We start from the raw sequence: 14785 nt of genomic DNA on the forward strand, positions 1-14785 counted from the left end.
TCATATTATGCTGCCTATATATCTCTAATGCCTCTCACAGCTTGAGACAGAGGGAATAAAAGTGGGTAATGGAGCAAAACAGGGAAAGGGAATGTTGTAATCCACTCCTAGGAGTAATTCACATTCTCCATGGGCTTATTTTACTGTCCCAGATGGACAAAGCCAGGCTGTGCTTAATAAAAAATATGAATTGAATGGTTCACTTAGCACAGTCGCACAGCAAAACATCTTTGCTATAGCAATTAAGTGAAGCTGCTACAAACATATTATATGGTACTCCAAAAAGTTTGATTGGTGGTCAGCTTCAGTGGCACAGAACAAAGTAAAGTGGAGTTTTGTCGAGAATAGTAAAGCAGAATCCAATCCTTGGTGTGTCTGGCTCTGCTCATGCTGTATTGGAGAGTGAATTGAGTACTTTGCCGTAGGACAGACATTTTGGTTCCCCCACCCCACCCCACCCACTGCTTTTTCTGATAATGTGTAGTTCCATCTTTACTTCCAAGTTTATTGCATTTTGAAATCAGTTTTTGCATGCACCACTAGAGGCTGCTGTTGGATGTGGAATGCCAATATTCTTTTTGTGCTACACCTTCTGCATCATCACCTTGCATTAAAAGGAAATGGGAGCCAGCTGTGAAATGAGGAGGTTTGCTTGTTTCAGGAAGGGAACATTAACAAAAAAATGGGAGAAAATATGCTTCATGCTTTTATGTCTGACGTTAGTTAATGCATTTGATAATTTCCTTAGCATTAACTTTACATTATTTCCTGTTTACTCATGTTTTCATATTTTAGAAGTGTTGAGAAAAACGATGAAATTTTTATTAATCCTAAAGGGCAAAATAGAAGTGCATTTAACAGTGTTTGGCTTGTTTTGGTATTGGGAAATGGATTATAAGAGGTCATTGTATCATAGGAGTGATAGCAGCTAGGCTTTATTTTGCAGTGCAAATATGGCAGCCAAGATACATTACTCTAGAGGTCCTTTCCTGGCAGTGATAGCTGCTACAGTCATCCAGGCATATGATAAATACAGTGGTTGCATCTGAACATGCCATTTGAAGGATGGTAACTGCCAGATAAGCTGTTTTCATTCAGCAGGCATCCCAAAAAATTCACACAAGAAACTGAAGTTGCAGAAAGAATCATAAGCAGCCATTTTCTAATTTTGTGCTAATTCTATTAATTGTAACATCTTGAATCAACACATACTTCTTTATTTGTCTTGATTGTCACATTTTGTCTGTTATATCTAAACATTTTTTTTAAATGCACACATATGAGCAAGACTGAACTTAGCAATTCAGATGACGTTTGCAGGTTCAAAGTCACTCACTAGATTTGAACACCTCTTATCCTCTAATGAAGCATTTTTTTCTGGGAGAATGCAGCAGAATGGAGTTCTGGAACTTCTTCATGGAAACAAAATTTGTGGAAACAATTTTTTTTTTAAGTTTTAAAGTTCATGAGGAGGACTCATGTGTTTCTCCTTCATTTCCCTCTTGAGCGTTCTCGCCCCTCTTTTTCCAGGAAAAAAAAGCCCTGAATATGTGCTATGTAATGGATTGTGAAGGGTTAATGCCTCAGAGCCAGAGATCTTGAGTGAAACTGTTACTCTTCTAGCAAAAATATGACTCATCACAAATATTTGCCCCTATAGTGGAGGATTAGAAGGTAGTGAGCATCATGGTGGGGGGAACTGTATATTAGGCTGGATGAAATAACTTTGCTTTCCCAAGCATCTGCCTCCTTGTCACTTCCACCCCATCTCCAAAGAGGGTTGTAGTCTGTTCTGGGCATGGGAGGTGGTGACATTAGTTCTTCATTCTGAGTTTACCTCATGACTCCAAGAAAAAGCCCAGAAGGAACTAATTTGTATTTTAGGCCATACATCCTGATATCACCATTGCTTCACACAGGGCTTTTTTGTAGAAAAAGCCCAGCAGGAACTCATGTGCATATTAGGCCACACCCCCTGATACCAAGCCAGCCAGAACGGCATTCCTGTGTGTTCCTACTTAGGCCTTTGTGGGGGGGGGAAATCAGATTTTGCTATCTGTCCAGCATCTTATTCAGTGAAGACTGACTTTTAAAAAAAGGTTTCTTCACAGTCTTCCTATCCTCTTCCTGTCTTGCCTTTGTCTAGTGGTCTATCCATCTTCCTGACTGGCTTCCTTCTTCTGATGTACTTAAATAAATGTTTCTTTATATTTTGAGCAATACATTCCTTGCTTTGTTTCTTTGATTTCATGGTTCTTGATATTTAGGTGATACTTATGTGTTTTAAAGAATGTCTTAAAGCCTTTTATAACTTGAATTTTATGATCTTGAATTTTTCTTTAAAGTTTGAGCAATTTCAAATTATATGCATTTTCAAATTAAAAGCTTGTTTTAGCCATTGAGCATAATATTAATTGTATTTACTAAAATAGCATTAAACTAATATTCCAGTGTAGAATATCATATCATATACTAAAATGTCACATATTCATATACATTAAATTATATGGCATGTTATTGTGATAGTCTAATACAATGGAGAGCATTTGATGAAATATTAACTTTCCATTATGAAGTCAATTAAGTACAGAGCACTATTGTTGCAACATTTATTCCTTGGGTGCCTACCTGATTGTTCTTCAGCTCAAGGTCACCATTGGTCTTAGACCGTGGTTGTAGTAGTGTGTCGTCAGCATTATTTTCTTTTTTCAGTCAGGTATTTCTACCCACAGTGATTCTATGAAGGTGTTTTACTTCTTGTTTATTGAAATGTGCTTGTGTTAAGAGCTGTGCCACTTCATTTCACTTTTTCCTGGTGTTTCTTGTTCAGTAGTCTATTAATTAACTATGGGGCTTTTTTTGAGCAGGAATGCACAGGAACGCAGTTCTGGCTGACTTGGCATCAGGGAGTGTGACCTAATATGCAAATAAGTTCCTGCTGGGCTTTTTCTACAAAAAAAAAGCCCTGTGTGAAACAATGATGATGTCAAGGGGTGTGGCCTAATATGCAAATGAGTTCCTGCTGGGCTTTTTCTGAAAAAAAAACCCCGATTAACTAATAACCAAGTCATTAAATGAATACTTATAAAATATTGATATTCATTTGCACGCTTTATTCAGCTATACAGGATACCCTGTTAATGTCATTTTTCTGTCAAAATGGCTGGATAATACAGCTCCCTTCCACTAAGTAGCCTTGCTCTGAAAAAAAAAGACTCCTCCAGCTAAATAAAAGGTGGTTATAGGATCTTCCGCAGTATAATTTGGAACCAGTATGTGCAGCAATGAGATAATGTCATGAAAAAAGTGTGGTGTCACGGGCTGGGGCCAGGCCAGGCGAAGTCCAGGGGCAGTCCAAGGTCTGTAGCTGGGTAGCAAGGAGGGTCCAAAGCGCCAAAACCGAATCACCGTCCAGGTATCGTAGGTCAGAGGTTCAGAAGCCGAAGTCAGGGGGTCCAGAAGTCAATGCCAGAGTCAGGGGGTCCAGAAGCCAAAGTCAGAAGCCGAAGTGGATGCTAGAACATCAGGTAAGTGACTAGTTGCTTCCACAAAGCCTCCTCCCAAAGCCCACAGTTATATAGCCCTCTGCTGCGTGTTGCTTATTTGGGCTAATTGCTGGCTCAGAGAGGCAGCCAGGATCCTGCTGAGACTCAAGCATCCTCACTCCTAGAAGGGCCAGAATCCTTTTAAAACTCAGGGCTCAGGGAGCGTCTTGCTTGTGAGCATGCCGCCCTCCTTCGATCCCTGAGGTCCTGATGAAGGCGGTCACACACACGAGCCACCCAAGAGGGCGAGGCAGGGGGGCTTGACTCTTCTCCAGCAGGAGGCAGGGGCACTGGTGCAGGTGGCAGGGGCACAGTTTCTTCCACAGGCTCGGCTTCTTCCGCAGGGTCCCCAGCACCCATGACATGTGGAGAAGATGGCCATATATAGTGTTTCCTCCCAAATGTTATGTTTCAATAATTTATTACACTGTGCAGTGCTCTGAGCCTGGTTTTGCTGGGAAAGGGCAAAAAACCAAATAAATAAATAAGCCATTTTATTTTATATATTTTGTCACAACCATTATGAACAACTATGCTTCACAAACATGCGACTCTTCAGCTGACCTTACTGAAAATAGCACAACAGCTGGAATATGGCTCCAAGCTATTGTTGTTCTCTGGCTAAATAGTTGTTCACGGTATTTTTATACCAAGATGACAGTGATGATTGTTATAAAAGAGCGACTCACGTTGCTTGCTTTTGGGCTATGAAATACTGAGTTTAATGTGAACTGAAGTTCTAAAATACAATATACCAGTATAGTTATCAGTGGTCATATGAGGTTATCTCTGCCACAAATTCAGAATAAACCGATCAGGATATTGGTGTCGTGGCATCAAAGAAAAATGATAACATTTTAAAATCGGGACTATACAATCTGAGGCTCAGCCCTCAGTGTCAATATAGTCATATTGTTTTGCTCTCCCAAGTACAGTTTACAATGTGGTTTACCTCAGGATTATTCTTCTTAGAGTAGCAAAGTTTTTCCAGTTAGATATTTTAATTTTTTTGAACTTTTAGCAGTGTCTTTTAGTTAATAGCAAGCTTTTAAATTTTAGCCTTTTAAAAAAAATCCTGTACCTTTCCCCTTGGCAAATAAGCCTTCAAGTTATTGCTGAATTGATAATTCAGAACCATGTATGCCAAAGCACCCCTGCGGTAATATTTCAGGAAGAAATATTCAACATCTAGTACTACATTTACCACCACCCATACCTTGGAGAGTGTAATGATCTTTTTCTACATGACCTAACAATTGCTTCTACATGACCTTTGGAGAAAGTTCCTTTCTAAAAATCTCAGGCTTTATAAATTCCCACCCTTTCCCTTAAGTACATGAGGTCATATGTCAATCTTAAAAGTAAAAGGCTGAATAAATGATTTCATTGTAACCTAAAACTGAAAAATCTGATAGATGAAAATCTCAGCAGTTGCTCTGCTCTATGTAAGAGGTGTCCTGAAGCAGTTGGGAAAGAGGAGAGAAGGCTTATTCTAATACCTTGCCTTACTGCTGAAGGGGGTTGCTGCTGGGTATATTTGAATATTTGCAGAGTCTGTATATTACCTATTCTGTTTTTCCAACTTGTTCTTTGTGTCTGATTTACCTTTGTTGCTTTATTTATTGAAGCTGTATAGCATTGCAAGGCAAGACCTATTGAAACTCACTTAGCCAAATCATTATTGTTGTCCTTCATTTGTATATGTGTGTATTTCTAACTTGATATGCTTTGAGTTCTCAACTTCCTGTTGAACCATAGGCAGGAACTGCAGCTAATAACCATTCTTCAGGCTAGAAAACTGTGCAGCTTACTATACACTAGAATAATTTAATTTATACAAATGATGTGAGCCTTGATTGAACTAATAGAGAGAGCCAGTTTGGTGTAGTGGTTAAATGCACGGACTCTTATCTGGGAGAACCGGGTTTGATTCCCCACTCTTCCATTTGCAGGTGCTGGGTCAGCCATAGCTGTCACAGAACTTGTCCTTGAAAGGGCAACTTCTGTGAGAGCTCTCTCAGCCCCACCTACTTCACTGGGTGTTTATTGTGGGGGAGGAAAGTAAAGGAGCTCGTGAGCCGCTCTGAGATTCGGAGTGGATGGTGCTTCTTCTTCTAAAATGGACTTGATTGAAGTTTGATATTGTTCCGCATCTACAAAATTTATACTAGAAAGTAACCCTGGTGCATTGTTACCATGGTAAAAGGAAAGGAAGAACAGGATTGATAGGATATTGGCAAGCAATAGGATACTGACAATAAACGGAACCACCCAAGGCATTCAGGTTGTTTTGTAGTGCTGATTGAATGTGTATAAGGAGGGACATTGTTTCTCTGAAATTCATATATTGAATAACTAGCATTCAAGTGTGTCCTCATTAAGGGTTTTCATATCTGAGAGAGTAGTTCAAGCTTTCTTAGTTAGATGTCTGTTTTTCCCACAGTGTGACATGTGAGGTATTTCAGCTTCTCTGTGATGTGTTCATCATCTAAATTATATATATTTGAATCTCTGTAATGTGACAGATTGACTCAATAAAAGTTAGGATTAGGTGCAAGTATTTGTTTTTTTGGTGTAGCATGCTCGTTATTTAGAATTTGATTATTTTTACTGTGGAAATAAACTGAACACAGTGCTTTGGTACAGAAGTTATATATGTAAAGAAAATTGTGTGTTGCCCTAAATTGCTGCACAAAAAATAAGTCTAAGGTAGGTGATGATAGATCTTCCAGTCTGTCTTGATTTGGGATTTGAAGCCCCTATTGCCTGATTTAGACAGCTGCATGGGTAGGAAGGAGTACCTTATACAATTTGCAGTGGCAAAGTTGATATAGTTAGATGGATTTTTACAATTCAGCCAGTTAATGCAGATTGCAGTCAGGTATTTTATTTGAAAGGCAGCATGCTTGGACGTTTTGTTTTATGTGAAAATGAAGAAAAATAGAAAGTTTCTTTTAGAAAAGATGATTTCTACTCAGCAGAAAATACATAAACACTATTGCATGTAAGCTGTTGCTAATATTATTGTGAGAAAATTATAGTTACTGTGTCTGAAAGTGGATCCCAAAAGAATTACAGTGGTTAGGGAACCTTAGAACTCTGTCTTCTGAAAAGGGATGGTACATGTGTAGAATTCAAGTACGTACAACATGCTACACACAAACACATACACACACAAAGAATCTTAAGAATGCACAGCGACTTGTGTATGAATTGTTATTTGTCATGCTTAATGGAAATTCCAATCAAGTTTTTTTCATTTTTTCCTTTGAAATAATATATGCCAGGGGTGGCCAACGGTAGCTCTCCAGATGTTTTTTGCCTACAACTCCCATCAGCCCCAGCCAGCATGGCCAATGGCTGGGGCTGATGGGAGTTGTAGGCAAAAAAACATCTGGAGAGCTACCGTTGGCCACCCATGATATATGCCTTTAAAGTATTAAATGCTATTACTATCAATATTTCAAGCTGCACTAAAAGATGGTTTAGAAAGTGTTCACACTATTGAGTGAAAGAGTGTAGAAAAACAGGTGCAAGATGGAAAATATTCTTGTGGATCCCTACAGTGACATAAACATCAGCATCTTGGTTCCCTAGCAACCTGCAGCAGAGTCATATATATTAATGCTTTATAGCTGCATGCTCTGTAGCAGAGCATACTATGTACAGCTAAAATGTACCTTAGGTACAATGACCTGCTCAGGTTCATGGGGTGAGTATTTGTTTCATAAATGCGAGGCTGAATTAGCTCATTATATTAATAACATTGCTGGGCAGTGCATCAATGATATGGAGGTTAGTTCCCCAGTGCCACAATAGTGAAGACATTGGTGTTCTATACTCCTATAACTGAGACACACTGAGTATGCATTTATCTCAAAATGGAGAAGCAATAGCCTTGTCATCAGTTGAAAGAGCTTGTAGTTGAGCAGTAGGCAGAACTGAGCACAAAACACCATGCAGCTTTCAGTATTTAACAGAGGAAATATTATGGCTTAGGAATAGTGAAATAGTACTTCAGAATATGGTTTAACAAGAACACATGAAGCTGTCTTATCGGACCATTGGTAAATCAAGGTCAGTATTAGAGGTGTGCAGTCTGTATAAACTTAACAAAAAAAAACCCCATGATAAATATTGGGTTACTGATTCAGCTATCTGAAAATGGCCACCCACAAAAAATCCCAAGAATATTTGGAATTTTTTGGGACCGCCAGATAGCCACAGTTAAAGGGCATTTAAAGGGCTCTCAGTCCCTTTTAAATGTATTTGGAGTGGACTCTCAGCTTGGAGAAGGCATTTAAGGGGATGATGAGCCCTTTAAATGCCTTCCTCCTCCTCCATGCTCTTGTACTCTTAGTCTTCTGACAATCACAGCTCATTCCTAACTCATGGAAGATGGATCTGGAATTGTAGTTAATCAGATGGCTTCTACATTGTGACATAATAATATAACCAGGAAATGCTAACCCTCACCCCATATGAGCCTTGAAGACTGCTGTGATCAGCCAATCAGCACCTTCTGGCCATCCCCGGCCCAAGGGACGTCTGGCTTGCCTCAACCATGGCCAGGGCTATTTCATCCCTGGCCCTGGCCTGGTGAAATCAGCTCCCTGTGGAGATCCGGGCCCTACCAGATTTGCTTCTGTTCTGTAGGGCCTGCAAGATGGAGCTGTTTTGCTGTGCCTTTGCTTGATGCAAATAGATGTCCTCTCATTCTACTGTCTGTACCATCTATTGCCCTCCCCCACAATGGGCTGAAAAGCTACAATGAGCCAAAAAATTATGCTTTCACCTGAAATATGTGCCTGCCCGCCTGTGTATATTTCTGAGTTTTTGAGTTATGTTTTATTCATATATTATTAACTTACGTTGTATTTTAACTGTTTTACCATGACTGTGATCCGCCCTGAGCCCATATGGGAAAGGACGGAATATAAATCAACCAAATAAATGAATAAAAATAAGAGTAGTCTCGCTCAATCAGCCCGCATATCCAGGTAGCATCCTGCTTCTTATACTGGTCAACTAGATACATCTGGAAAGTCTGTAAGAAAATCAGAAAAGCATAGTCTTCCCTGCTTTTACAGGCCCCACTAGTTGATCCTCAGACATGAGCTTCTTTTGAGAATGGAAACTCTCTCAGCCATCATGGCTGTTGATGGGCATTCTTCATGAATGCTTATTACATAAGCATCCCAAAAACCTTAAATACTAGTGAACAATAGTCAAAATTGTCATTTTGCCCCTCCCCTCCCTTTCTTCATTGATCAGTGTTTGGGTTGCTATCTGGAAATTTGTATCTTATGCTCTTGTTTCTAGTATTCAGGGGCAAATTAACCACTAGAGGCCAATAGGAAAATTCCTGAGGGGACAATGGCCTTGGGGAACTTCCCCCTCCATTGGGCAACCCTGGCCCCAGATGTGAAGATAACATTTTCATAATTAATAAAGCAACATAATAAAAACCCTTAGTCACCTTATGAAATGACTTAAGCAAAAAAGAAAGCATCTGTCTGTCAGTACAAGCAGACAGAAATCTTTACACAGTGGTTGTGTTCCTCTTTGGGAGGGAGGGTTTGCATAATCCATTAGATTGGCCACAATATAAAAACAAAATTGACATGATCTGTTTAAATAGACTCAAAAACAGAGATTCCGTTGTCATTCTAGATCATGCTTGCCAGTCAGTTCCATTACGTTACAATTGGCTAGCAGTCAGCTGCTGGCATTACACAATTGGTTTGTATGCAAAATTATAACATTGGAATAGATCTCTTTATTTGTACTGTGCGTTTGTAGCACACACAGCTGAACAGAGCAAGGAAACAAAGATCCAGTTAGGGTGCTTTCACAGATTTCTATTTCAGGAAAACCGTCTTTTCCTTCACCTTTGCTATATATACGATTTACAGGATTCCTGCCTTGATTTATGCAGACCTTGGAAAAACAGTTCTTGAAAATGCAGAAGACCAGAGCAATCTCAGTGATGCATGGAACCAGGAAATGCTAAGAGCTTGCATTTCAGGGAATTGAAAAAATATTGATGAGATAAAACTGGCATGTCAGTAAGAATAGGTTAAATAAAGAAGAAAGGGAAATGTTTTTTTTATTCTGAAATGGATATTAACAACCCTGATATAAATAATGGATTATAATTGTATCAGAAAAAGCAGCAACAGAAATCCTGAACCGGAAGCATATTTGTATACCTGATTCATAAAACCTGGTTGCCTTTGGAGAGTGGCAATGGATGTTTTGACTATCTGAAGTTGGAATTCTTTATAATGCCTCCACCCTTCCATTTGAAGTTGGAATTCTTTATCAGGGCATATATTTCATTTTATTGGCATACTTGGTGACTTTTAAAAGGATCTTTTCTCATTGGAATAATACTACTTGAGTTTTGAAACCAACAGTATAATTTTCATATCTGTCTACCTTTCTATCTGCTCCCCTTCCTTTAGTGCTCAAGATGCTGGAATTGGATTTATACTTGTTATAGACCGCAGGCAAGACAAATGGACCTCAGTGCAAGCCTCTATACTACGAATTGCGGTGAGCTGTTATGCAATTAAGGCTTTTTGAATCCCCTGACAAACCATCCTGACTTGTTCAGCATATAAATTGTATTAGAAACAGAAACCCAGCTTTCTGAGAAGCTTGGGTGTTTCCATTTTCCGTTAAAAAAAAATCCACCCTTTTATATAATAATTAATTCTAAACTAAATTTAACAGTACCTATTAGAACATGCTGGAGTTATTAATATTATGCATAGCATCATACACATGATCAAAGCAATAGTAATCCATAATAATATAGTTTGCATTTTTTTAAAAATCAGAAGTTTGTGGAAAGTGCTGCATGTTCAATGAGTGCAAGTGAATCTTACCTTCAAGGATTGTGTGATTTTGTAAACCTGGGCTTCAAATCATACCACAATGGATGAGTATTTACTTGTTCTGTCTCTGAAAACTATAACAAAACTCAAAATCTATTTCAGTATAAGGCAAATTATCTGGTCGAAGTTGAAGCATAAATTGGCATTTTAGAAGAAAAACTTTAAAATGCTTGCTATGGTAACATGTTAGAGTTCTTGTATTTAGTAGTACAGGTAAGTTTGCATACTTTCTAATTATACTGAATAATACAAAACAGTAATTATATCACTAAAGATTCCTTTCATGTTACATAATCAGCAAATAAGAAGCTTTAGTTTTCTGTAACAATGCAAAAGAAAGGGGGAGTGTTACTGCTCAAGTAGTACACTGGCCATATTTTTTACATTTTGTTCCTTGTTTACTTTTGTCCTTTGTTTTCAGGTTCTTTTTTATTATTTAGTAGTAGATGCAAAACTGCAACCAGTTTGTAGGTATAAGTCTATGTAATTTCTTTTTTAATACCTGAAAGATATTAACACCATAAAATCACTTGTCACTTTGGCATTGAATTCCCTCCTCCTAGGGCTTCCTTGTTTTAGAATCAAAAAGTCTCTATTTTCCTTTCTTTACCTTAGAGAAGTTTTTAGAAACCTCTGTTCAGAGAGAATGCTAGATCCAGAATTTAGAATATAAGCAGTAAAATAAATCCTGAGTTCTAGGCTTAGTTTTATTATGATACAAGAAAAATAGGGCTAGTGAAATAACATTTGATTGTTATCTGCTGGTAGTTGAAAGAAAATATTAATTTTGGAGGAGTGGCCCTGAAATGTGAATCTGTATTGATTCAGTATCATAATCCAAACTATAGTTTGGGAGACTGGCAACTTGGTCTTTGTTTCCCACCCACTCCTTGGTCACCCCCATGCCCCAGTTTGTTCCAGACACAGAATAAGAATAGTTGTCTTGGTGTCAGGATTGCCTCTGAATGGTTGCACCCAACAACTCCCTTCTGCTAAGTAAAGAGGTCACCTTTTGCCAGAGCAAGGCTTGGTTTTTGGAAGGGAGTTGTTGGATCCAACCACATGGCTTGAAATTATGGTTAGGATGAAATTTCTGATCACAATAACCATATCTTGCTTGATTCAGATATCACAGAAAGCTTTAAAAAACAGGAAAGGGAACCAATATTTGAGGCAGGAGGGAGGTGGAAAATGGTCCTTACCTCCAAACCATGGTTTGCTGCATCAGGGACAATATGTCTGAACAGAGCTAGTAGAGTTTAGCCTAGGATCTGAGAGCCCCTCGTTTGAATCCCTGGTCTCCCATGGAAGCTTGGAGGGTGACCTTGGGCCCATCACACACTTTCATCCCACCCAACCTCACAAAGCTGTTGTAAGGATAAAAAGGAGAGGAGAACAGTGGGGAGAAAGGTAAGATATAAATGAAGTAAATAATATGCTATTATAAAGGGCAATTTAATTTAGGCATTGCATAGTGCTTTTCTGCTTGGCATTTTCTTAGCTGGGCCTCAGCTGGAATTTTGTTTCCATTTGAGGCATTTCAGATGTTAAATAAGTTAGCTGGCCATCATCATAGAAGAGCAGTACTGATGACTGGAGTGAAGATGTTTAATATTATATGGAAGGGTTTGACTAGGTCTGGCATAAATACAGGTGATAAAAGAAGCAATGTGATTGCATATAAATATTTTAAGTTGTACTGGTTGGGATACATGACACAGTACTAGGCCTTGGAGCCTTTACTTAAGAATTATTTTTTGTGTCCTGTGCCATTACTACACACTTTCTGCCATTAAAGATAGTTGTTAGGCTTGAACTTTTGCAGTGATTCAGGCTTAGAACTTAACCTAATTTTTTTAGATTTAATTTAAAAGATCATTGTAGATACAATTCCAGAGTTTTCCCCACCAGCTACATAGACTCACTGCACACACACATAATAAACATTCTTCCTCCTGTGGTACATATTTCCATTTATACTTACAGTTCTTATCCAGCCACCAGTGTGATCTGGCTCCTTCCCTCCCTTGATTAGTAACTAATAAATAGCTTTACGGGATTTTTTTTTAAAGAGACTCTAGTTACCTTTGTTGCCTCCTTAATAAGAGATAGGAGCTTATATTTGGTTTATTTCTCACACAATCCTTTTACTTTGTCCAGATTATCTTTGTCATTGTTATCTTTGAAGAAGCTACTGCTTGCAAAAGGGAAGAGGGTTGTTAAACCCTCACATCTTTGTTACTGCTCTGTTGAATACTCTATGGCCAGTAGTGATCCATTGCCATACATATCCAGTTCTTTAAAGGAGTACTTCCAGAATGTGTACAGGGGTGTCTTTGGGATTGTAGTGGTCCAGCTTTCCTTCCTTGGTGACTTTTGATCATGTATGGTTTTGGATGTACCTGATAGGGTTTTTTTAAATTTCCTTTTACCCTTCCAGCTATAGTCCATTGACTTCTAAAACTTTAGGAGACAGCAGATGTAATATAGCACAGGAATTCTTCAGTGAAATATGACTTGATAAACCTTGAATGATATAGCTGTGGGAGAAATGGAAATTTGCCCTCCCAGACAACAATATATTCATTTTGAAACTAATCAACCCAGGAATCTGATTATGGTGTGATAAATTCCATAGCATACATTGAAGCATAACAGTTTTATCAATAATCACAGAAAGCCCCAGACTTTCTCACTAACCACTAGAAGGTTAAAAACATATACTCTATTAGGAAATCTATGGTTAACTTCACACAAGGACAGGTATAATCAGGTTTGCATAATGCTTACTGTCTGAAATATTTTTAAGTTGCTGAATTTGTTTATATATGTGAGATTTTTAGAATTGTTTGGTCTGCAATCCTAAATATGCCTGTACAATATTCTTGGCTAGTTTCCACAACTGTTCTTTTTTTGTGAGCTGATTTTTTTTCTTGTTTATTTTCCATTGCTTTCTGAGAGATCTGCATCCACATGTTGAATAGATTTGCCTGGAATATGTTGTATCTTTTCAGCATTCAATTGCCAATGCAACAGCAATGATGTCAGATAGTCCTAATATTTCTAGACATGGAAAAAAACTGAGAAACTGATAGTCAAGCCAAAATGGAATGGGGAGGGGCTGATTTATTTTCCTGTGTTTTAAAAGTCTTATGACACAAGGACCCTGGGGAAAAATTAAAAGAAGCTCTGAAAAGGAAAATAAGAAAGATGATAGTTTCTACTCATTTGCCTGGGACAATGTAGGCTAACTGGTCTGCAGGTTCATGATTCCTCTTTGGTCTTGTCCATAAAAATTGGTGTAATGTTTGCTACTCTGGTGGGAAGGGAGGTAGGAACTCTCCATTCTGCCATATGAAAAATTAGCCATAGATGTAGTGCTGTAATGCTGTTTTAAATCTTTTTCTACTTGGGCCAATATTAAGTCTGTCTGAATATTTAATTCTTAATATGAAACATACTAGAATACTATTGATTTCTAATGAAATCACTAAATAAGTGTTTCTAAGATAATATAATGTAATTTCAATGGTTTTGCAGGCATCATTTCCAGGGAACTTGCAGCTAGTTCTGGTATTGCGCCCAACAGGATTCTTACACAAAACTCTACTGGATATTGCATTCCGATTCCATAGAGATGAGTATAAGATGAAGGTACCAATATTTTATTGAAAAACATAAGTGAATGCAGATGACTGCTTATCAAGTGGTTAATTCTATTAATGATAATACAGCAGTTTATGGAATGGGTGTTTTGTAATATTGGACATTATTATTATTATCATCATCATTGTATGGTATTGTGTGTAGTATATCCAGGAGATCCCATTATTGTCTGGTAGCCAGAAGTTCTAGCTCTTTTAGCTCTATGCACCACCAGGTGACAAGCTAGACTTGTTTTTAAGGCTAGAAATGTTTCAGAGGTGGTGTGGTTTGCCATTGCCTACTTCTGCATCATGATCCTGGTATTCTTTGAAGGTTGTTCTTCCAAATACTAGCCAAGGGCAACCCTACTTAGGTTCTGAGATCTGACAAGATCATGCAGTTTTCTAAGTATGTATAGATCCTATCAGGGCTTTTTTTGTAGCAGGAACTCCATTGTATATTAGACCACACACCCCTGATGTAGCCAATACTCTAAAAGCTTAGAGAGTTTTTAGTACAGGGCCTACTGTAAGCTCCATGAGGATTGGCTACATCAGGGGTGTGTGGCCTAATATGCAAAGGAATTCCTGCTACAAAAAAAAGCCATGGATCTCATTAAAATTATCTTAGCTGTCATATGATGCCATGATACCGTTGTTGCCTTGTAACTAGTCATCTGTTTCCACCCAGTGT

The 14785-nt window shown here is 38.3% G+C and overlaps 1 protein-coding gene across 6 annotated transcripts in view; it reads left to right on the forward strand.

Annotated features, from left to right (window-relative positions):
* The window catches only part of MCF2L (MCF.2 cell line derived transforming sequence like), a 146013-nt gene that overhangs the window by 85780 nt on the left and 45448 nt on the right, over positions 1-14785 (forward strand). For all 6 annotated transcript variants that reach the window (XM_060233734.1, XM_060233739.1, XM_060233737.1 and 3 more), the window contains 2 exons: positions 10013-10103; positions 13988-14101. In XM_060233734.1, the coding sequence (XP_060089717.1) occupies positions 10013-10103; positions 13988-14101 (205 nt within the window). The remainder of the gene's footprint in view (positions 1-10012; positions 10104-13987; positions 14102-14785) is intronic.

Source organism: Heteronotia binoei, chromosome 3 (assembly GCF_032191835.1).
Source record: "Heteronotia binoei isolate CCM8104 ecotype False Entrance Well chromosome 3, APGP_CSIRO_Hbin_v1, whole genome shotgun sequence".
Taxonomy (NCBI): Eukaryota; Metazoa; Chordata; class Lepidosauria; order Squamata; family Gekkonidae; genus Heteronotia; species Heteronotia binoei.